The 22,803-nt window shown below is 41.7% G+C and overlaps 1 protein-coding gene across 4 annotated transcripts in view; it reads left to right on the top strand.

The window, feature by feature from the left end:
- Positions 1-22,803, top strand: part of ALDH1L2 (aldehyde dehydrogenase 1 family member L2) — a 64,929-nt gene that overhangs the window by 24,233 nt on the left and 17,893 nt on the right. For 3 of the 4 annotated variants that reach the window (XM_073323883.2, XM_078850576.1, XM_078850577.1), the window contains 16 exons: positions 2,527-2,661; positions 3,664-3,789; positions 6,456-6,547; positions 7,960-8,107; positions 10,077-10,196; positions 11,479-11,606; positions 12,025-12,175; positions 12,675-12,745; positions 12,864-12,969; positions 13,460-13,547; positions 14,398-14,491; positions 15,572-15,671; positions 17,190-17,288; positions 18,072-18,237; positions 19,209-19,314; positions 21,920-22,119. In XM_073323883.2, coding sequence (XP_073179984.1) covers positions 2,527-2,661; positions 3,664-3,789; positions 6,456-6,547; positions 7,960-8,107; positions 10,077-10,196; positions 11,479-11,606; positions 12,025-12,175; positions 12,675-12,745; positions 12,864-12,969; positions 13,460-13,547; positions 14,398-14,491; positions 15,572-15,671; positions 17,190-17,288; positions 18,072-18,237; positions 19,209-19,314; positions 21,920-22,119 — 1,930 coding nt within the window. The remainder of the gene's footprint in view (positions 1-2,526; positions 2,662-3,663; positions 3,790-6,455; positions 6,548-7,959; positions 8,108-10,076; positions 10,197-11,478; positions 11,607-12,024; positions 12,176-12,674; positions 12,746-12,863; positions 12,970-13,459; positions 13,548-14,397; positions 14,492-15,571; positions 15,672-17,189; positions 17,289-18,071; positions 18,238-19,208; positions 19,315-21,919; positions 22,120-22,803) is intronic. The other variant, XM_078850579.1, reaches the window with a different exon arrangement.

Below are 22,803 nucleotides of genomic sequence, written 5' to 3'. Positions count from 1 at the left end.
AGCAATCAGATCAAAGCAGATTACCTGGTAAATAAAACAAGCACGCAAACTAAGCTTAATATACTAAAGAAACTGGTTATAAGCAGCAAATTTTCACCCTAAATGTTGTTTTAGGCAGATTGCAGAGACTTGCTTGCATCTTAAAACTCCAGATATTCCTTTCACAGGCCAGACATCCTCTAGCCTGGGTTCAGTCCTTTCTTTCCCAGTTCAGTCTTAGGTGTTTACAGCAGTCATCTTGGGCAGGGAGACAGTGAAGAACAAACCACGATGATGTCACTCCCCTGCCTTAAACAGCTTTTGCATATGGCAGGAACCCTTTGTTTCCGTAGTTCTGATGCCAGTCAGTGGAAAAACATTGGTATTCCAAGATAGTTTCCAGTACCAGGTGACTTGGTCACATGCTTCTGTAGCCATAACTCAGAGGCTGGTTGTAACACCCTCAGGAAGGACTCTCTGTGGGTGATAAACATCTTCTAAGACCTCTTGTTTTCGCTAATGGCCCATCCAGACTGACTGCGTTCTGTCGAGTGGGCATTCCCCAGGTGAAAACCCACTTGTAATTGATATAGTCAATATTCCTAACTTCAGGTTCAGAAATGATACATGCATACGGATGGGATAATCGTATTCAGTAAATCATAACCTTTCCAATGATATCTCATATGCCTTATTTTGCACAAAATATATCCTAATTATGCCATACTCATAACAATATCTCTATGAAGAATATGGGGGACATAGTGTCACAGTATCAATCACCAGAAAAATCATGGCTAAGTCCAAGACGTGAGTCCATTTGATAGGGTCAGTTAGTTCAAAGAAAAAATAAAAGCGTGTGTCTGAAAGGGACTGAGCTCTAGTTCAAATCCATAAGCAGAGAGAGCAGAGCCAGATAGTGCCAGATACTGTAGGAAATAGCTAGACATTACTGTTCATAATGAGAAAAGGAGTACTTGTGGCACCTTAGAGACTAACAAATTTATTTGAGCATAAGCTTTTGTGAGCTACAGCTCACTTCATCAGATGCATTCAGTGGAAAGTACAGTGGGGAGATTTATATACATAGAGAACATGAAACAATGGGTGTTACCATACTCACTGTAACCAGAGTGATCGCTTAAGGTGAGCTATTACCTGTGTGGGGGGGGAACCTTTTGTAGTCATAATCAAGGTGGGCCATTTCCAGCAGTTGACAAGAACGTCTGAGGAAAAGTGTGGGGTGGGGTGAGGAATAAACAAGGGGAAATAGTTTTACTTTATGTAATGAGGTATGATGAGATATCACATAATGATAATGAGATACTAATGTCTCAAGGTAACACCAGAATATAATATTGCAAGCCATTGAAATACAAAATGAATTATTGTTAAAGGATTTTTGGCCTTGAATGCTGGAACCATTTACCAGAAAGAAAAGTACATCACCGTTTATCACAAAGCTGTTCTTTTCAATTTGATAAAAGGCAATATGTCCTTGATCCAAATGTTCCTTGTTTAAAATGTTTTAAAGTCATAGAATCATAGAAACATAGGGACTTCAAGAGGTCCTTTAGTCCAGCTCCCAGCACGGAGGCAGGAGTAAGTATATCGAGACCAGATTAAAGTTACTTTAATGGCTGCATGATAGTTGCTTAGCTACCAAACCAGCCTTTGGTTGGCTCTCCCTATGGGCTGGATTCTAATCCTACAGTCCAGCCTGAGTAAGAGGCAGCAGATAGCTGCACTACCCTAGGAGCAGGGCAGGAATCAGATTGTGACTTTGATAGTCACAGCCTGGTCCTGGTTCCTCCTTGCTCAGGATTGGGGAAGTCCTCTGCACCAGTCCATTTGCTAGCTCAGATTGCTTCCCTTTCTGCACTAGCTTCCTTGTGCTCACTGGGACCAGAGCCAAAACTCTGGCCCACCCACTTCGTATCGACCAGGATGAGTCAAGGTTGGGGGCGGAGTAGCAGCTTGCTGGCAGCTACTATCCCTCCCCTACAGGTTCTGGTGATGTAGGTAACCTGTCTAGGGGAGTAAGGGGGGCTCCTTGTGCCCTCTTTGGCCCCTGCACAGGTCCACAGCAGAGCTCACGGTTGAGTCCTAGTAAATAACGTTAGGAGATTTTCCAAGCATACTCAATTTAGTCATTATAATTATTATTTAATATTTATATTACCATATTGCTCACAGGCCCTAATCAGGATCTGCGCCGCACTGTGGTAAGCACTATGTAAACACTGAGATGGATACTGTGTTTGCCTCCCAAAGCTTGCGGTGTAAGAAGAAAAGAAACAAGGGCCTGGCCTGGTGTTAAGTAGCTGTCCCTCACAGGATTTTCCTGGGCTTGCATTTGGACAAAGAGTTGCATATGGTGGGTTGTGAAGCCCCACAGATAATATAGTCACACAATTTTTGCAGTTTACAAGTAAAGGGAACAAAAGGCCTGTCCCCCATTAACAGCCGGAAAACAGTGTCATTGCATTTTCAGCATGTTGAGAGAGATTTAGAGCCTATGCATCTGTCATTCATTTTGTTTTGTAGATGGTTACTTTCTATGGATCATCATTACTTGATGGACCAGTGCCTCCTGGACAACCGTTGGCAATAAAAGGCACCACAAAATCTGGGCTTATAACCAAAAATGGCCTAGTTCTTTTTGGTAATGATGGAAAGATGGTAAGTGTTCAACAAGATAAATAGTGTAGCAGGGGCGCGGGGGGACACGGGTAAGGGAGGTGAAAAACTGTATGGACTGATCAACATTAGGAGAAAATGTAAACTGTATGGAAATTTCATGCCATTCAAATCCAAATGTAATCTTTGCAACGCTAGTGATAGCAGCCAGGTAATCAGCCATGAACATGTCAATCTTCTGTTATTTCATGAAGAGTGCTAAATGCTATTCTGTTCTTTATCTTAGGTATTGTCAGGATCCTGGGTGAAGGTAGGCAGGACTAGTAATGGGAGCTTGGGATCCCAGAACTGAAAGCAGGGTTCAGAGCCAGGATCAGAGTTAAGAATCAAGCTAATGGTTAAGTCAGAGTTATGAGCAAAGCTGAGGGTCAGAGACAGAATCAGGAATCTGGCCGATACTGGGTCCGTGTCAGAGTTCCAGGGGTCGATTGGGAGTCAGAATTGAAGTCAGAGCTGAGATCAGAACCAGGAGCTCACTAACAGAGAAGCAGGGTAGTCATGATGAGTAGCTAAGGATTCTCATTGTTGCCTGGGCACTTGCTGGTACGCCCCATGGACTTATACAGGAACAAGGTGCCAATCAGGGATTGCTAAAACCAGTGTCAGTCAGATTACTCTGGGTAGAACTTCCCGCGAACCTCAGCAGATTGTTTGCAGGGAGTAAGTAGGTTCCAGATGCCACCAGGTGGCAGCGTGGGAATGGTGGTTGTCCAGTAACCTTGCAGGTCTGTGTTCATGTCCCACTGATCCTTACAGGCATTTCCTTACCCCCCATCATATGTTAATTTCTATGATCTGTTAAATTGTACCTGTATTTACTATAGTTTGTGGTGAAGAAAATATTTAAAGATATCTTTATCACAGATTTGAGATTTCCTACCAGACACTTACTCATTTCATTATTATTTGAATTAACACATTAATTTCTCCTTAGTACGTTTTACAGCCTTTCCATCAACTTAAATCATATCCCCTCTTTTTCAGTTGTTGGTGAGAAATCTACAATTTGAAGATGGAAAAATGATCCCTGCATCTAAATACTTTTCATCTGATGACATGTCTGTCATAGAACTTACAGAAGAGGAGAAAAAGATGGCGGAAGATATCAAGGTAATTCTGTAAACTAGTTCAGCAGGATATTAGTTTACAGAAAAGCATTAAAGATGTCTAGGTACAGACATGATATAACTTTTATTTAAAGGTGCAAGTTATTTCTTAACAAAATATATACAAAAGTACAAGAATGAATGTTAAGCTATTGAAATTAGTTCAGATGTGTTTGGAGATCAGGGTAGGCGTTCACAAATGTATATATGGTCCTAGAAGCTTTTTCTTTAGATATAAGTGATTGATTCTAAAGACCAGGTCGAGAAGAGAATGGTTTTGGATTATATCCTATGAGTGGCAGACACACTTCAAAGCAGAGTCAGAGAACCAGCATGACCTCTCCCTCAACAATGGGGCCTTCAGACACCAAACAAACTGGAGAAGCTGGCATCATTTTTTTCATGGAAACATTCAGCAGCAAGATTTGATCCTATTTCTAAAACAGAATCTGCGGGCTTGTCTACACTGCTCCGCAGTTCAGACTCTGGGGCCGTGAAGATCATTGCGCATGAAAGTGCTGTGCTGGACTCCCCGGTGGGGATGCTGCGGGTTCATACTCAAGGGTTCCTGTAACAGAATGCTACACTGTATTATACTGTTCAGTGTATATAGTGCACCATGTGTGACATCCCATATTTAACCTCAGCCATACGTGGCAGAACATTAAAGGATCTTACAGAAGACACATCTCTTGGGTCTCTCTCTGAGATGAAAGTCCTGTAGTCAGTCTTTATCTGATACAGAAGTCTGACCTGTACATGGCTGCATAGTGTAGACATAGCCTAAGAAACAATATTTCTTAGGGGTGTGAATTGCCCTATTTGACTCAGTGGAGACAACTTGAAACTGATTTGTAACAATTTAAATGTGCACATTCGCAGCAATTACACTGCCATTTTAACAGAAATATCCATCTAGAGTATTTATTCTATAGCACTACCTCGCAGCCCTTCCCCAGTGCCAAAAGTCCCTGCTGCACATACGCAACTACCAAATCCTCCAGTCCTCCTCAGCCCGCCCTCTTCACGCCTCAGGGGATCAGATCCTATACATCTAAAGTGGTGGTGTTATTTGGAAGATTAAGGTTATAAGAAAGATAGGCAAGAAAACTGTTGGTATTGCACTGTATTTTGCTGCATTGTTATACAACGTAATATTAGGGAAAATAATTTTCATGCACAACAGGAATATTTTTATAGTACTACTACTAATAATGGAACGTTATGCTGGAAGGTGCTAATGGCTGTCAAGTGGGTCTTTGAGCTTTAGACTATTGCAGATCTGGTTGAAGCCAATGGGTGTGCTAACCACCCTTCTTTCAGGCTAGGGGGAAGGAGCAGTTAAACCCATTTTATGTAACAATTGCTGGAAATAATGGGAGACTACCGCCCAAGATAACTGGCCACATAGCAAAATCTGAGCAGTTCCCTGGGAGTGATGGCAAATGCACAGCCTAAAAGGGATTGCTTGGCAAGCTGTGTGGTGAGAAGGTCACCAGGAAGCAAGAGAATGAAGCATGGCCCTGAGAGGGAGCAGAGGGACAGAGCTCCTTGGGGCACAGGATTTTCTGCAGAGGCAGGCTTGGAAAATGTGAGCAAAGAAACTGCCTGCTGCTATTTGTTCCTACCGTGTTTGGGGAACCAGGACTTTGTGTACGTGCTCTGTAAACGGGTGGCGATTGGGGAGGGCATGGGGGGCATTGCCCCCCCAAACTAGAGGCAACACATGGGGGAGGACATGGAGTCATTTCTGCCTTCTATTTAGCACAGAGGTTTTCAAACTGGGTGGCCCGCTGCCCTAAGCAGATGTGCCCCACAGTTTGAAAACGGTCACCACCTGCGAGGAGCTAACAGATCGGAAGCTGGTGGGAGCTGCCCAGCCCGCAGCTCTCTTCCCTGTGGAAGCCGGATGCTGGCTGGGAATGGGCATCCCGGCAGTTCTTCAGCAGCTGAATCCCTATGTGCCAGTGCTCTCCTGCCCCCAACCCAGGTGCCTGTGCACTCTCCCACAACCTGGCAGCTGGGGCATATGTTCCTCCCTGGACTGGATGTCTCTGCTGGGACCTGTGGTAGCTGGAAGGTGGGGAGAGGAGAGCTGTCTGTTCCTACTTGCCTCCTAACGGCCAGCCTGATCTCCAGCCCCTCCCCAGGCTTCCGCTCTCACCTCTGTCCCCAATGCATGCATGCAGGGGTGGAAGCATAACCAGGTTCCACTCTCACCTTCATGAGATATTGTGGGAGAGGAAACATATATCAGCACCCACAATGTTTCCATGGCCCGCAACCTCATTCTGCTGCCCCTGATTGCAACAAAGAAATAGCTTGTACTCAGACAACTAATAACATCAGTTCCCCAGATCAAAACAAACCTGCAAAGCCCCGCATGCTGGCTAACTGCTCAGGCCAAAGGGTCAACAGTAATTTCATCTGCCACACTAAAAAAAATGCAAACTGTATACATGCAAATCATTAGCATGGTGGTTACAGCAAAAATCCTCATTTGCTTTTCTGGCTTCCTCTTTTATTATCCCTAGAAGTAATTGATTTTAAAGAAGCTGTTATGTTTAAAAATATACACACAGACCTAGGTTAGTGTCAGTGAACTGATGTTTTATGCCATTAGAGGGGTTTGTTTGTATTAATGCCTCATTTATTTTCTATACTTTTTAGTCCATTTGGAAGGGAATTTTGAGCAATGTTGCTGTAATTGAGGATTCTACAGACTTCTTCAAATCTGGAGCATCCTCGATGCATGTTGTCAGGTAACTTTTTTATATTTTAAATAGCCATGTTTCGAAGCGATAAATGATAGTTGTGACCTTGTTATGGTTCTCATGATATCTGTGATTTTTTCCTTTCCCCACTCTTCCCCAATCAGAAGTCACAAAACAGTAAAGAGAAAATGATTTTAAATGCATTTTTTCACCACACTAACCACTTCCTTTTCCTACTTCCAGAAACCTAATAAGGTGATCCCAGTGCCACATCAGATCCTTCACCGACCAAAGTCAGTGCAAGATTGGGCCCTTGCCCTGCTTACTCAAGCAATACTCCCGACTCTCATGACATTGTCCTCAATTGGAGTTTTGCCTGAATAACAAGGGCAGGATTAGCCCCAAAACTAAGGGAGTACCATGGCAGATATTTGTAGAGCTCTGACACAGCTAGTCCAAATCCGTGGGCCCAATTCTGCAGCTGTGTGCCGAACTTCCATTCAGATCAGTGGGGATATGCGCAAGGAGGGTTGAGCCCACTATTCCCAAATGCAGTGAGGTCACCATGCTGTGTCAGGTCACATCAGTGAGCATCGCTCCTTTCTTTACCCCAAATGTCCACAGCCATCACATGAGAAGCCCTTGAGAGTTTTACCAAAATCATTGCTATTAATAATCCACCAAATATGACATGATTCACAACTCCTGAGCTGCACTAAATAGAGTGAACAATACCTGCATGAGGTAACAGTGCTGGGAGCTAGCCAGTCAGCTGATCTCTCTGGCACTAATTTGTTTCCCCAGAGAGGTCTGAATGGGGAATGGAATGGAATCTGCTAATCAGACTGGGTGAGCTAATGGATTAATTAGCCCATCATCTGAGGAGTGATTAAAAAGGCACAGGAAGGAAGTGCAAGGGGAGAGGAGCAGGGCTGAGTCCAAGTCCAAACTTTGAGAGCTCTCAAGGAAGGGAGACCACTTCTCCTCTCAGACCCCCGGGGACAGGGCTGATGATACAAGGGACACTGCAAATAGCATTGTTGCACAGAACTGTAAGGGGGTTGGCACAGGAATCTGAACTAAACTGCACTGTGTGGATAACTAACTGGTGAAGTCTGAGCAGTTTCTATGAAGCTAGAAGGCAGGAACGGAGTGCACCCTGTTACATGGGACACAATGTTCATCATTTGCCATTTATCCCTAAAATGTTACCTCAGAGTATTTCAAAGCCATTGGGCCAAATTCTGACCCTAATAACACCTCCACAATTGCTGTGTACAACTGAGGACCCCATATAGCCCAATGGCTAGCAGTAATACAGTACAGCTACAGAGTAATAGCATGCACACAAAAAAGCCAACACATTGTACACAACCAACCAAAACCCTACTCCAAATAATTGACTGTCTCAACAATACTTCAGTGTAAAGATCAACCTACTATTTCTCTGCAATTTTCAGAATGATTGAAGAGATCAAACAAAAATATGGTGGACTTCAGCTGCAAAATGAAGATGTGTATATGGCCACTAAGTTTGCAGACTTTATTCAGATGGCTGTGAGGAAACTGAGGGGAGAGGATGAAGAAGAAGAATTAGTCATAGATTATGTAAGCCTTTTTTGGTTTTATTGACATTTTACCCACTTTCTTTGATGGAGTGTTGGGTTCGTTTCTGTAGTTTGCATTTATTTGTGACTGGGGATGGAGGTGAAATTTGGTGAATTCCATTGCTCATGAAACTGGGAGATCAATAGCAGTGGATGGATTCATGCGTATTGCACACGTAGGTATTGTAAACTTCCTTAGAGTGCCTTGCTCATGTATCTCTGTCATCATGCCCACAAAAAATCTGCTTTTCTGAGGAAAACAGCAACAGACTCTCCTCCAAGGAACCCTAGCATGGGGCGGAGGGGGATATGATAGAGATACATAAAATCATGACCAGTGTGGAGAAAGTAAATAAGGAAGTATTATTTACTCCTTCTCCTAACACAAGAATTACAGGGCACGCAATGAAATTAATAGGCAGCAGGTTTAAAACAGACAAAAGGAAGTATTTCTTCACACAATGCAGTCTACCTGTGGAATTCTTTGCCAGAAGATGTTGTGAAGGCCAAGCCTATAACAGGGTTCAAAAAAGAAATAGATAAATTCATGGAGGATAGGCCCATCAATGGCTGTCCAGGATAGGTAGGGATATAAAACCAAATCAAGCTACAATCTTTGCCTAAGCAGCTTCTTCACTTACATCAAGCTATGAGCATCTCCAGTCACTCAGGCAGGAGGATTGACCACTTTTTACAGAATCAGAGAGTGCTTATCACGTTGTCCCCAAAGAGATGGATAACAAAGGAGTCCCCTTTGTTCCCTTCCATAGTCCAGAAAACTTTTGAAATGTATTCTTTGAAAAGTAAACCAAGACAAAGTTCCTCTCCCCTGCTGCTTGTTCTTTGGGCACCAAGCTCTTTCTTCATCCTCTTGTCAATTTGCTTTCTCAGTTGACTTGATCACTTTCTTTACCTTAGATGCAACTGTACTTTCATTGTCCTTTGCTTGTGATTAAGCCATGCTGTTTTCTCATAACTAGAGCCATGCAGACAGGTAAATCTATATTCCTTTGTTAAGGGCAGGCTTGTTTATCAGCTGCCTCCAAAACATATTACAAGAACTTATTTCCAGCACACATACATAAAGTCTTTATGAACAACTTGTACATACATCATGCAACAATATTTGTGACCAGCATGTCACCCGTTTTCATATGATACCTTACAGGTCCCTGCTTGGCTAAATATTCTGCCAACATTGTGTTGGATGAGCCCTTTACTAATTGACATAAAGGAGCTCTGAGAGTCACAGTAACTTTAAACACATAAGTAGGGCTGTTGACTTCAGTTGGATTATAAACCTACTTAGTCACACACCTATTTTAATACCTTGCTGTATTGAGGCTCTAATGATGATTTGATCCTGGATATCCACTAGTAAAACCATACAGATTAATTAATCCATTTAATAATTTGGGCTCATCTCCTCGGAGGAAGTACAATTCCTATTTAGTTTTGCCTTAGCGATGGATACTGACAGCCATATATGCTGTATTGCCAACCCCAAATGTTCAAAAATTATGAGTCAGGCTCACCAAAAATCATGAAAAGAAAAGGAGGACTTTTGGCACCTTGGAGACTAACCAATTTATTTGAGCATAAGCTTTCGTGAGCTACAGCTCACTTCATCGGATCCTCCTTTTCTTTTTGTGGATACAGACTAACACAGCTGCTACTCTGAAACCTGTCAAAAATCATGAGATTGGCTTTAAAATCATGAGATTAAGTAACAATAGATTTGGGGTTCTTTTTATTTGCTTTCTGCTTTTTCAGCCTTTAGGGTGCACCGAGCTCACATTTTGAAGCCTTCTCCATAGCAACAAGAGCTAGAATTTTTTTTTTTTTTTAAGAATGAAGGCTGAAATCATCACATAGCCACTTGACTCCAGGAGCTGGTGCTTTAAGGAAAACAATAATGGTCATGAGACTCATGACAAAATCGTGAAATGTTGTGTTTCTTTCACTGATAGGTTTCAAAAAATGTTAACAATATGAATGTGAAGATGCCTTACCAGTGTTTTATAAATGGACAGTTTATGAATGCTGAAGAGGGAAAAACATATGACACTATAAACCCAACAGATGGATCAGTGAGTAATTTCTGCATGTGATAAATACTGGCTTATTCTGAATACTACATTTCTGGATAAATAATCTGAAACATTAAAAGGATATTGCCAAGTTGAAAATTATGTAGTACATTTAAAAAGAATCCTTTACTATTTTACAATCAAAACTTTTTAAAAAATTTCTTCAACTTTTAGTTATCTTGAAATGTTAATAATTTAATCTAATTTACTTTTCAGTTTTTATGCTTTTTATTCACTTTTTGCATTTTAGGCAGCATAGTGAAAACTGGCTGATTAATTTCACTATGTTTATAATCTGTTTTAAGTCAGTTTCACTAGCAGGTTCTCATACTTTGCAGACAGAGCAGGGGGGTACTTATTTGTTCTTTTAAAAAATGTTTCCACTGGGATTTTTGTTAGTGTCTTGAGCACATTTCTCTTGGTCAGAAGTTTTGTAAAAGTTTAGAGGAAATTTGCCTTGAAAGTGTCCTTTTAAATCACTTTTTAAAATGACTTCTCAATATGCATATTTTTTTTCCAAAAAGTACCAAATCTTGGCTGAGCAACTGTTAACTGAAAAGTTATAAATAACAGCCCTGATTATGATCTCATATATGCCACAGTAAATCAGGAAAAAAGAAAAGGAGTACTTGTGGCACCTTAGAGACTAACAACAATTGGTTAGTCTCTAAGGTGCCACAAGTACTCCTTTTCTTTTTGCCAATATGGACTAACACGGCTGCTACTCTGAAACCTGTAAATCAGGAGTAACTGAATTCCACTTAAGTCAATGGAGCTAGTTATACCATTATTAATGAGGCCAGAACCAAGTACAGCCTGAGCAGTTTGGTATTCTCTTAAGGTATCTTAAATATAAGTGTCCATCTATGGTGATACCTGTAACAAATACACCATTCCAGGGAGGCAATATCCAGATGGTATTCTAGAATTTTTAGGCATTCTATTGTCGTGCCAGACACTAAGCTTTTCCACGTCTTCATTGTCACATCAGTAAGTTAATGTGATCTTTGAAGAAATAAAATAAGTCATGAGGGTGTGCTCTGCTGTTAGCAGAGTTTGAGGAAAAAGGGATCCAGAATTCTGGCTGTTCACACAATCCTCCGAATTCCACCACCATCAATGGTGTCTGAGCTTTTCTGAACCTGATTGATCCATGCATAATTGGTAGCCATTAGAAAATTAAATGTTTGTTTATATTTAAATTTAAAAAAAAAGAGAGAAAGGAAGTATTGCATGTAACACCACTTTAAATGTGAGCTAACACTTAGCTGTCTTGTGACAGATAATAGCAAAGGTGTCTTATGCTTCAGTGGCTGATGTTGACAAGGCAGTAGCAGCAGCAAAAGATGCATTTGAAAATGGTGAATGGGCAAGAATGAATGCAAGGGAAAGAGGGAGATTAATGTACAGGTATGTAAGGGGTGTTGCTATATTTGCTCATGGTTCTTAACTTTATTTTACTTCCTCTGAAAAATCCATCTGAATCTGATGGACGTTCCTTGTCCTAGGGTTAGAGTGGCCATGTTTCAGAATTGCGGGGGAGGGGTTAGGGGCTCTGGGATATGGTTACTTTGACTTGGTCTCTGTATTGCAGTGTGGATGTCAGAGCATTTTTAAGTCAATGAAAAAACTCCCATTGACTTTATTGGGTATTTGGCCCTTATTTAGGTTAACAAATAGCCAAAGGTCCCAATCCTGAAGTCAATGGAAATTTTGCCTGAGTTGCAGTATTTTGCAGTCCCACATCATGTTTGTAAGTTAGGTATAGTTGGAGGTGTCGTTTCCCAGTGTTGTTGTTTTTGATTCTCACTTGTGTTTTAATTAAAAGACTTGCTGACCTGATGGAAGAACACCAAGAGGAATTAGCAACAATTGAGGCCATTGACTCAGGAGCTGTCTACACTTTAGCTTTGAAGACCCATGTAGGAATGTCTGTGCAAACATTCAGATACTTTGCTGGATGGTGTGACAAAATTCAGGCAAGCTAATATTTGTCAGCAGTTACCCAAAGTCAGAAACAAATTACAATGCTTCTGTATACTTATTCTTTACTGGTACTGCCTTTTGCTTGTACAGCCCAGAAGAACAACTTTAACACAGGGAAATGAGGCATTCAAAATTATGGGTGACAGAATTAGAATTTTACCTAGTAAGAGTCTTCCTGGAAACATGATAGGAGCATATTATGCTTCCTATTGGGGAAAAAGGGATTTAGAGTCTAACTCGTGGTGCCAGATAAGCTGGTTAAGAATGTGAAGTGCTGTAGAGGAGATGTACCTCCTATTCTTGGTAGAAGGTTATACAGTAGCAATATTCCAGCATCTTTCTCTCTCTGGCATCCCATTAACAGAACAAATCTGGCTGTGACGCCTTCCATGATGGCAGTGATTTTTCTGAAACAAACATGGTTAGGTAATTGGTGCATTTTAGTTTTCCTTTCTAGAGATATACTCTTTAAATCCATTGTCTTTCTTTTAGGGGTCTACAATCCCGATTAGCCAAGCACGCCCAAACCATAACCTAACATTCACCAAGAAGGAACCCATAGGGTAAGGCTGTTGTCTTCTTCCTAATGACTGCAGACTAGTTTTAACCTTGACAAATAGAAAATCCTTTCAAAATCTGTTATGAAAATGTAACTTTTTTCATATTTTTCCCGATCTTAAGAGTCTGTGCAATTGTTATCCCCTGGAATTACCCACTGATGATGCTTGCATGGAAGAGTGCAGCATGCTTGGCTGCAGGCAACACGTTAGTTCTCAAACCAGCACAGGTAAAATCAAAAGGGAAAATGCAAATTATGGGTGTTATCCTCCAGTCCCTACTCATGCAAAGCTTCCATTCACTCCATCCATTGACTGACCTGTTGCATGCTGTAAAAAAACATGTAAAGCAGTAGCTATTCCCACACTGATACAAGGCACTCATTGTCTTCACTAGTACTCTTGGCACCCTCAAATTAGAGAATACATTAAATCTTTCTGTTTGTCTGTCGATGTCTTTGTTGTATGGAGCTATGGTTAGGGAAGAGGGGGAGAGGAGGTTGCACTGTGAGATGCATGTGTACTCAGAATATAGTTAATCTTGGACGTGAACAACATGAACTCCTTTTTCTAAGGGAATGTCACTTTGTCAGCTTTGTAAAAATATGAACTAATGTAAGATTCATATTGCAATAGGCTAAAACGTATTGCACATTAAATACTTCACGATATATTTAACTAAAATAGCAGACCTAATCTGACTATTTTGTACATACTTAGGTGACTCCTTTGACTGCCTTAAAGTTTGCAGAGCTCTCAGCTAAAGCAGGATTTCCCAAAGGCGTTGTAAATATTCTGCCTGGTTCAGGTAAAGCATTGACCTAATTATTTTTCTGTACAAAATATAGTTCGGTATGAACTGTACTTGAGAACAGTTAAGTAAAGGACTGAGGTGAGGTGAAGTTGTTGGTGATCTAGCTTTTCACCTCTGCAGACCAGTCAGGTGAAAACTGCGGAGTGGACTTCTCCTCCTCCTTAGTGGATCTTTGTTCACATTACAAAACTGATCCATCATTGCACATGTATTCTCTGAGCTGAATGGGGAATGACTGTGGTGCTAGCCAGGGCTGTTTACCCCTCATTTACACATTCCTAATTCAAACAAAAAATATATAAATCTTCAAAGAACCGTTTATAATACAGAGAAACATAATGCTATTGATTGTAGGACTCCTCTTATTCTCCAAAGCTTGTTACCAGTAGGAAATATTTCAATAAGATTGTGAGAAATCTAGTTAGCTAAGTGTGACAGATTAGTCGGTGGAGACAATTTAACATTACATCAGCTAATTCACCTCCTCACAATCATGTTTAGACATAAGATTTCCTAGTGAAGACAAGCCCCAAGATAACTGTGGGGCTGATTCAGTGAAACAGTACATATGTCAGCTGATCCGAGTTTAAAATATAAACTGGGTTATTCTCTCAGCAGTCCAAGTATCAGAGATGAAGTTCTCGACTCCATTGGTGAAGGGAGGGATTTGTGCCATTGTGGTTTTAGTTTTATTAATCTGAGGTGTTAATAGTAACATAAGTAAGGATACTTCTTTTTGAAATTAGATGCTATTTAACCTGACAGGCCTACTGGACTATTAGAATGTTAAGAATTGTATGTACATTTTCCAATTAGTTGTTTCCCATATAACACGATAATACAGGTGGTTTAGTGGGACAGCACTTGTCTGAACACCCAGATATCCGCAAACTTGGATTTACTGGTTCAACTCTTATTGGTAAACAGATCATGAAGAGGTATTGTATTCATTATATTCAGAAGATGTTTTAGATCTTTTTTATACTGTAGATTAATCAATGTTTGTTTACTGCATTGATGTGCAAACTACATCTTGCACATAATATTAAAATGACATGAAGACTGTGGATGGGAATATATTTAGTCATTTGTCTTCATTAAAAGGTGGAAATATCATTTGCTATTAAGTCCAACTGTCCAAAACCAAAAATAGATATATGCTATACATTTTCACCAGTTGATCTTAGGGAAAATAATTTCATTACTAAAAGATGTCTGAATGTTAATTTTACACACCGTATATACTAGTTCATAAACAGAATTTTTTTACTAAAAAAAGGAAGCATCAGAGAAGGGGGGTCAGCTTATGAATGGTTATAGAGAGGGGGGAGTGGTGGGACACAGCCCCCTCCCCCTGCAACACAGCCAGCAGAGCCAGAAGGGAAGAGGTGGGGCCAGAGTCTCTCCTCTTCTGGCCACACGGCTCTCCCCAAGCCTCTGAAGCAGCTACAGCTCCAGGGCTGGCAGGCTGTGGCCGTACTGCCTGGCCTGCCGGAGCAGCTAGGGCCAGGCCAGAGACATCCTCCCCTGGCCCACTCCACCTAAGGTGGGAAGGGATGGGATGGGGAGAGTGTGGGGGTCCCGGGCTAGGGGTGGGGTGGAATGGGGTTACATGGGGAAGGGTCATGTGGGGAGGTCCCGAGTTAGGGATGGGGTCACGTGGGAGGTGGTCACAGGGGTTACTTCCCTGACCCCCAGTTTCTCCCCCCCTCAAAAAAAATTTCCCCACCAGTTGCTGTCCCGGCCCATTAAGGTAAGCCACTGGCAGGCCAGGACACTTTGTTTACTTAGGTTTACCTCTGTGCCTGCGGATGCTTGAGGTAAACAAATGTCTCAGCCCACCAACGGCTTATCCTGATGCCTGGGAGCCAAAGTTTGCCGACCCCTGAATTATAGGGTCGGCTTATGAATGGGTCATAAAATTTGCCATTTTTACTTATCCATCTTGGGGGGGTCGGCTTATAAACGAACTGGCTTATGATCTAGTATATACAGTAATTATTTACAACTTTCCATAGCTGTGCAGTCAGTAATCTGAAGAAAGTCTCCCTTGAACTTGGTGGTAAATCCCCACTGATCATTTTTGAGGACTGTGAACTTGACAAAGCTGTGAGAATGGTAAGGTAACTTCAAAGTAAAACATGTTCAAAACCTTGTAAATGCATCATATTAAGAAACAATGTTCTAATTCCCTTTCTCACATGCACCCCTCCTCAAGGCTTGCTAAAACACGCAAGAGGATAGCCACAGTTTAAGCCTCATACAGTATGTTGAAGCAGGGCTCCCCTTCTCTAGGCTGTATGCCAACACAGTTTAAACTTTCGGGGCTTATTCAAAAAGACATGAATGTTCTCCAAAAAAAAAAATTAAAAAAGAGTAAAGGTGGAAAGTGTGTTTCCATGGAATCATGTTAACACTGCAAAAAAATTTATTTTACAAAAAATTGACTCTTAAAACCCCTCCAAATGCTTAAAAAAAAAAGCCTGGAAATTAAGTCAAGATTCAGTCAGTTCCGCACTGCCATGTAATCCTTAATGACTCACTATCACCCACATGCGTAACTTATACTTCCCATCCAACCTTAACATCTGTCTTCTAAAATTTGCAAAAATATATGCATAGAGGAAAATTAGTAGATTATAAGATCCTATTTCCTACTGAAGGGATCTATTTCCAATGTAACTCTAGCATATGCTACATCACTCATTACAAAAAGACTTAGTTGCTACATGATATAGTTAGTTTAGGCCCTAATCCTACAGTTAGGTCTGCTATTGTGAACCCCCATACCTAGATAGAGCCCCATTGAACTCAAACAACTTTGTGCTATTGCATGAAATACAAAACAGTGAAGCTGACTCTCCAATCCATTTTTTATTGTCCAGGAAGAGTTAAAAGGGGGGAGGGGAGGAGAACAGCATGCACTATGAAAAGCAAATTGATTTTTGAAAATCTCTTTATGGTTTGATCATCTGAGATAGTGCGAGAGCCAGTCAGAGAATGGAAACAAATTTTTTCATGAAAGTATTTTTTCCCATTAAAAAAACACGTTTTCTTTTAAAGTTTTCTGATGGTCACTGGTTAGTAACAGGGGCAAATTGTCCCTCCTCCATGAGGCCTGAGTCCATAGGCTTGATGTAGGGGAGGTTCTTTGTGCATTTGACAGGATGGGAACACATACTTCTCCACTGGGTCACATGCTGTGACTGCTCTCATAGCCCTCCATAAGGGGAGTGGATCAGCAGAGTTGTGTATTCATCAGCCTTGCTTCCAAACTCCTTTTCCATGATGCTGCACAGTGTCTCTATGGAGCTTCGCTCAACAGTGTGCAGGGAGTGTGCACCTCCCTAAATCCTGCCTCCACACACAGCAGCTCCACTGCATCCAGGGCCATCTCTGTTCATGCACGTGTTTATGTTGAGAAGGTAGAGGGAAGAAGAGTAGGATTTACCCCAGAGGTAAGAAAACATTTTTATTTTTTCAATGAGTTTTATGCTGATATTGCCCTTTTAAAGAAGAGTTCTATACATGGATAGATCCATCCATAGGAGAAAAAAAAGAATGTAGCCCCAGGGAATAGCTGGAGTGGGAAATTAATAAAACCAAGTATCAGTATAGTGTTTTCTTCTGACACAGGGCATGGGAGCAGTATACTTCAACAAGGGAGAAAACTGCATTGCAGCTGGCAGACTGTTTGTGGAAGAATCAGTTCACGATGAATTTGTTAGGAGAGTGGTAAGATATTTAAAGGGCTCATGTTCAAAATAAATTCTGCAGTAACAATGTAAAGCGAAGATCAAGTCATTTTATACACACACACACACAAGTTTCTGTATCATGCAAGTTATTTAAGCTTTCAATCGCTGCTGACACTGGGAAATCATGATTCCTATCATGAAGCAATGAAAAGGGTGTGCAAATAGGAGACACTTGCCCAAGAAATGCAGTGAGAAGTGACACACTTATAAAGAGACGTTATCCTATCAACTATATCTCTACATTTGGGTAAGCAAAAATTGCCAAATTTGTATCCATGAAACTTAAGACCACTGTGAATATGGGAAAAAAATATGGTAAGATTGGAAGTATAGCAGGGATCATACAAGACTATCTAATGTTCACCATTAAAATTTCAACACTGCTGTGTGAAAACTCAGTTATTTATTGCTATTTAGACTAGGAAATAACTTCAGTATCTTGTTTACCACACTGTTAACTTAATAAACAATGACATTCTCAATGCCAGACACAGTAGCAGAAGAAATTTAAAAATGAATAACTAAAAACAATGGTCAAGATTTTCAAAAGTGACTAGTGATTTTGGGTGCCCAACTTGAAACAGCTTAAAAGCCTGCTTTTCAGAAAGTGTTAAGTACTCCTTCTGAAAATTGGGTCCCTTCAAGGGGTCTTAAACTTGGGCACCCCAACACTGAAGTACTATAGTCACTAGTCACTTAAAAAAAAATTGGCCAGTGTGTCATACTATGTAACTTTTCATTTTAATTGGGTAACCTGTAGGTGGAAGAAATCAAAAAGATGAAAATTGGTGACCCACTCGATAGAGCAACAGATCACGGTCCACAGAATCACAAGGCTCATCTGGAAAAGCTGCTGGAATATTGTGAAATTGGAGTGAAAGAAGGAGCGACATTAGTGTACGGAGGAAGACAAGTATGTAGACCAGGTAAAATACTACCTGGAGATGTTTTGAATTTTTACATTTTTAAATAAAAGCCCACATGGTTCCCTCTGTTGTGTAGCACAAAGAGGAATAAACTCATGGAAATACAGTACAACATGAGCTGAAGGACAGCTACATGGTATCTTTCCCACTGCCACCAAGGTAGAGGACTCTATGAAGTATACCTAAATAAAGTAGGGTGTCAGTGTCCTGGAGAAAATCACTTGGCATAAAGACCTGGAAGAAAGAGATGGCTCATACTGAAGAACTCTTCAAATATTTACATGTAAGGAGAAACTCAGCCTGTTGTACAATATTTCTTTGCTAGTACTGGCTTTCATATAGAGACGAAGGGGAATAGTCCTCACTTGATACATACGACTTTCATAGCACAGCTCCCATATAGCATTAATAGAAGTTGTGCAGCTGACGCACCAGAAACTAAATTGAGACTTAGGTCAGGTCTACACTAAAAACTTTTGCCAGCATAGTAACATCGGTGAGGGATGGGGGTTTTTGGTGATTTTTTTTTTGGCGATAGTTTTATAGTGGCAAAAGCCCTAGTGTAGATACAGTTATACCGATTAAAAATGACTTTTGCCGGCATAGCTTATTTTGTTCAGGGAATGGCATAACTTATTCCAGCAAAAGCACTTTTTTGCTGGTACAAACTGAATCTTGACTAGGAGAGTTTGTTGATATATCTGTAACAGCAAACCTTTCCCTCTGTACACCTGGCCTGTACCTCTAGCAAAATAGAACTTCTGGTGTGAAAGTGTCTGTACATACTGGTTTTCTTTCTCTAAAGAAAATTTAGAGTGGATATTTACATCTGCTGCTTAGGCTTATACAATACTTAGCTCAGAATATGGAAAACGGAGTGTGGTACTGTGTAGGTAGAGAAGGAGAGAATACAAACTAAAAAAATATTTTACTTGCATGCAAATGATGCCCTATCTGTGTCCTCTGTTTAGGTTTCTTCATGGAACCCACTGTATTTACAGATGTTGAAGACCATATGTACCTTGCCCAGGAAGAATCCTTTGGTCCTATTATGGTAATTTCAAAGTTTAAGAATGGGTACGTTCTGTTCTATTTTAAATAATAGCATTTTGTTTTACTTCATCACTTTCACCTTGTGCTGTGATCCTGCCAAATCTCATAAGGTCACGCTGAGACATTGTGCTGATAGGAATCCTCTAAGCAGGGGTGAAAGTAACTTAAAGGACTTACCGGTACGCTGGAGTCCTGAGCAGGGGGTGTGGCCTTGACCGGAAGAGGCGGGGCCTTTAAAAACCCAAGCTCTTTAAATCAAGATTTAAAGGCCCCAGGGCACCGACTGCGGCTGGGAGCCCCAGGGCCTTTAAATCACTCCCAGAGCTGCCAGCTGCAGAGGCGGCTGGGAGCCCCAGGGATCGGGGTGATTTAAAGGGCCCTGGGCTCCAGCTACCGCAGCGGAGCTCTGGGCCCTTTAAATCACTGCCAGAGCCCTGCCGCTGCCACCCCGGGGCTCCGGCAGTGGGGCTTGAGTAGTGGCGGCAGGGCTCCGGCGGCGCTTTAAAGGGCCCAGGGCTCTGGCCGCTGCGGGGAGCCCTGGGCCCTTTAAAGTGGCAGCCTGGGGAAGCCAGTCCGGTCTGGCATGGCGTACTGGCTCTTGCCGGTACACCATACCAGACCGTACCGGCTTACTTTCTCCTCTGCCTCTAAGGAACAGATAGGTGTAAAAGATAGCATTTAGTACAGACTGCTCTTCTCAGTTGCCACAGAACCAAAGCTACAGCAGGGTGGTAAGGGATACTACATTGCTGGTGGCATCATCTTTTACATGAGATTAAATAGCCAGTGGCACTTTTTGCAAAGTAAGGGTAGTTAAATGCAGTGTCCTAACCAAGCTACAAAACTTATGTTCTTCCTACGGTATCTCAGTTCCCCCTGCAGATTCTGGTGGCTCAGTTACTCTTCTTTGTTACAAACTGTTTGTTGTGTCACATTACTGTGTGCTGTTTAACTACGACTGTATTTTGTTCCAGAAGTGGGTACATTCCAGTAAGGGGTGAGACAATCCCTGTGTTTAGTTTGTGGACCAGTTTACTAGAGTATGTCTACACTGTATGCTTTTTTCAGTGGCATGTAGAGTACATACATGGGTAGCTACCTAGCACCGGTATAAGTAGCAGTGTAGACTGTGAGGCATGCTTTAGGCGAGTAAAGCCACGTCTTAAAGGTATGGGTATGTACTCAAGTACACACCCTACATAGTTTTCTACTCACCGCAAGCCATGTCTCCCTGTCTGCACTGCTGTTTTAGCAGTGTAGTGTCCCGCTGTCTCCCCACTGCTGGAGCCTTTCTCTGTCACGGAAAAAGATTCCAGCAGCAGGGAAAGACTCTAGCAGGGGGGTTTGCCCATGCCCCGCCCCCGTCAGAGCCTTTCCTAACCACAGTGAAAGGCTCCTGCAGCAAGGAGCTGCCTCCTCTCTCCAACAGTGTGGACACAGCCCATTTTTCACTGTGGCATGTTGCTACATATATGCTACGTGCGGCTGCCAGTGCTGTGTAGTGCAGACGTAGCCTTAGTGATCTGGAATGAAATTTACTGGGGTGAGCTTCAGCCGGGTGCGGGGAGCAGGGGGAGAACACTGTATAAACTTAATGGAATTATTTCCAGGGGCCTTAATTTTTCTAGTTTGAAAATACAGTATTAAGCTTTTGACTAAATAGAACACACTCTCAATCTGTGAACTGCCACGTTAAAAGGTTGTTAAATCAAGCTAATTAGATGCCGACTCCATGGTTGTTCTAAGGCTGGAGCACTCACAGGAAAAAAAATAGTGGGTGCTCATCACTCACTGGCCACAGCTGTTTGCCAGCTGGGGGAGGGGCTGGGAGAGGGCAGAGACCAGTGAGGGGCGGGTGGGCGGAGCAGAGTGGGGGCAGGAAAAGGCAGAGCAAGGGAGGCCTTGTGGGTGGGGGCGGAGCGAGGGCAGGGCTTCCGGGGAGAGGGTGGAGCAGGGGTGGGAAGAGGTGGAGCGAAGGCAGGGCTTGGGGGTAGGGCCTGGGGCAGAGTGGGGTGGAGCACCCCCAGGGAAAAGGAAAAGTCAGCGCCTATGATAAAATGTATTCAATTTTTGGAAACAACTTAGGATATTTAAAGCCGTTTAGGGATAAGGTACAAATAGAAATGAGCACAGTGAAAATGGCATGAAAAGGTTTATTTATTACATGGAAGTCTTCGGATTTTTAAGAATTTATTCCTCAACAAAATGGGAGTTAAGGCTAATTTTAGCAAAAATTAATGTTATGCTGTAGAGTTCTGCTTTGTAGACGTTTTTGCACTTCTTCATTCCCTGAATTCCACTGGAGCTGCACAAAGCTGACACGTATAATACAATATTTTGTTTGAGGTTTTTTGGTATAAACCTTAAGCATTCTGCAGTCTAATTTACAAACTGTATAAATTAGAGACAATACTGTGAATTTTTTCATATTTCTGACTGACTAACAGTAGACTAGTACTTCATAGTTATGTTTTCAAAACAGCTAAATAGGGATTAGAAAGAAAAAGGGTGTGGGAAGAAGTTGCTGCACCGCAGCTAGAGGGAGGTTGGTTGTTACGTCAGGGTCTCTGTTATGTTTCACTTACTGTCAATGAAGCCGAATGATTTTTTTTTATTACTATTATTATAGGGATGTCGATGGAGTGTTAAAACGTGCAAACAACACAGAATATGGCTTAGCTTCAGGGGTTTTCACAAGAGACCTAAGCAAAGCTCTGTACGTTAGTGAAAATCTAGAAGCAGGAACAGTTTTCATTAACACATATAACAAAACTGATGTGGCAGCACCATTTGGTGGATTCAAACAATCTGGCTTCGGAAAAGATTTAGGTAAGTAGTTTGGTTTCAAACCCCCCCTCCCCCCCAACGGATGGTCTAAACCAATTTTTTTTTTTTTTAAAGCCTTGTCCAGTTTCTATCATAGGAGAAAAAAAGCCCATAAAAGTCCTGATAGATCAAGATTTACACTTAAAAAATAGCAAGGAAAAATTTAAGAAATAACACTGTTGTCAGCTAGAAGGCTAATGGCATCTCTGTGACCCCTTCCTGGTTTGAGTGTACCCTCTCAGGTGTCAGGCCTCATGCCTTTACCTATCTCAAGGTGGAATTTTGCAGTTCTATTCTTCAACCAGACTCTGGCTTACAGTGCCCCCTTGTATCAACTGTGCTCACCCAGCAGGTCCAACTGAATTTGGACACCTACAATTCTTCCATTTGGGAGTCAGTGACCAGTGGCATACAGTAATCAGACAGCCTTCCTTAACCAAAGTGTTTATTTTAGTTGGAGAACAAATGTATTAGAGAAAAAGGATTATAAAAATAGAGTCTACATAGCATGTCTACCCTACCTAAAGGCATACCATCCCCTAATAGTAGTCCTAACTTCTTCAAACACCCCCCTAATGGCTCATCTACACTGCACTGTGAATTACCCCATGGACACTGCTGGTGTGAACTAAAAGGTACCTAGTTCACATTAATGTATTCCTTTTTCAAACAGTTTTTAGACCCAAT

Source organism: Lepidochelys kempii, chromosome 1 (genome assembly GCF_965140285.1).
Source record: "Lepidochelys kempii isolate rLepKem1 chromosome 1, rLepKem1.hap1, whole genome shotgun sequence".
Taxonomy (NCBI): Eukaryota; Metazoa; Chordata; order Testudines; family Cheloniidae; genus Lepidochelys; species Lepidochelys kempii.
Note: the sequence above shows the minus strand (reverse complement) of the source record. Positions and strands in the feature narration are given on the sequence as shown.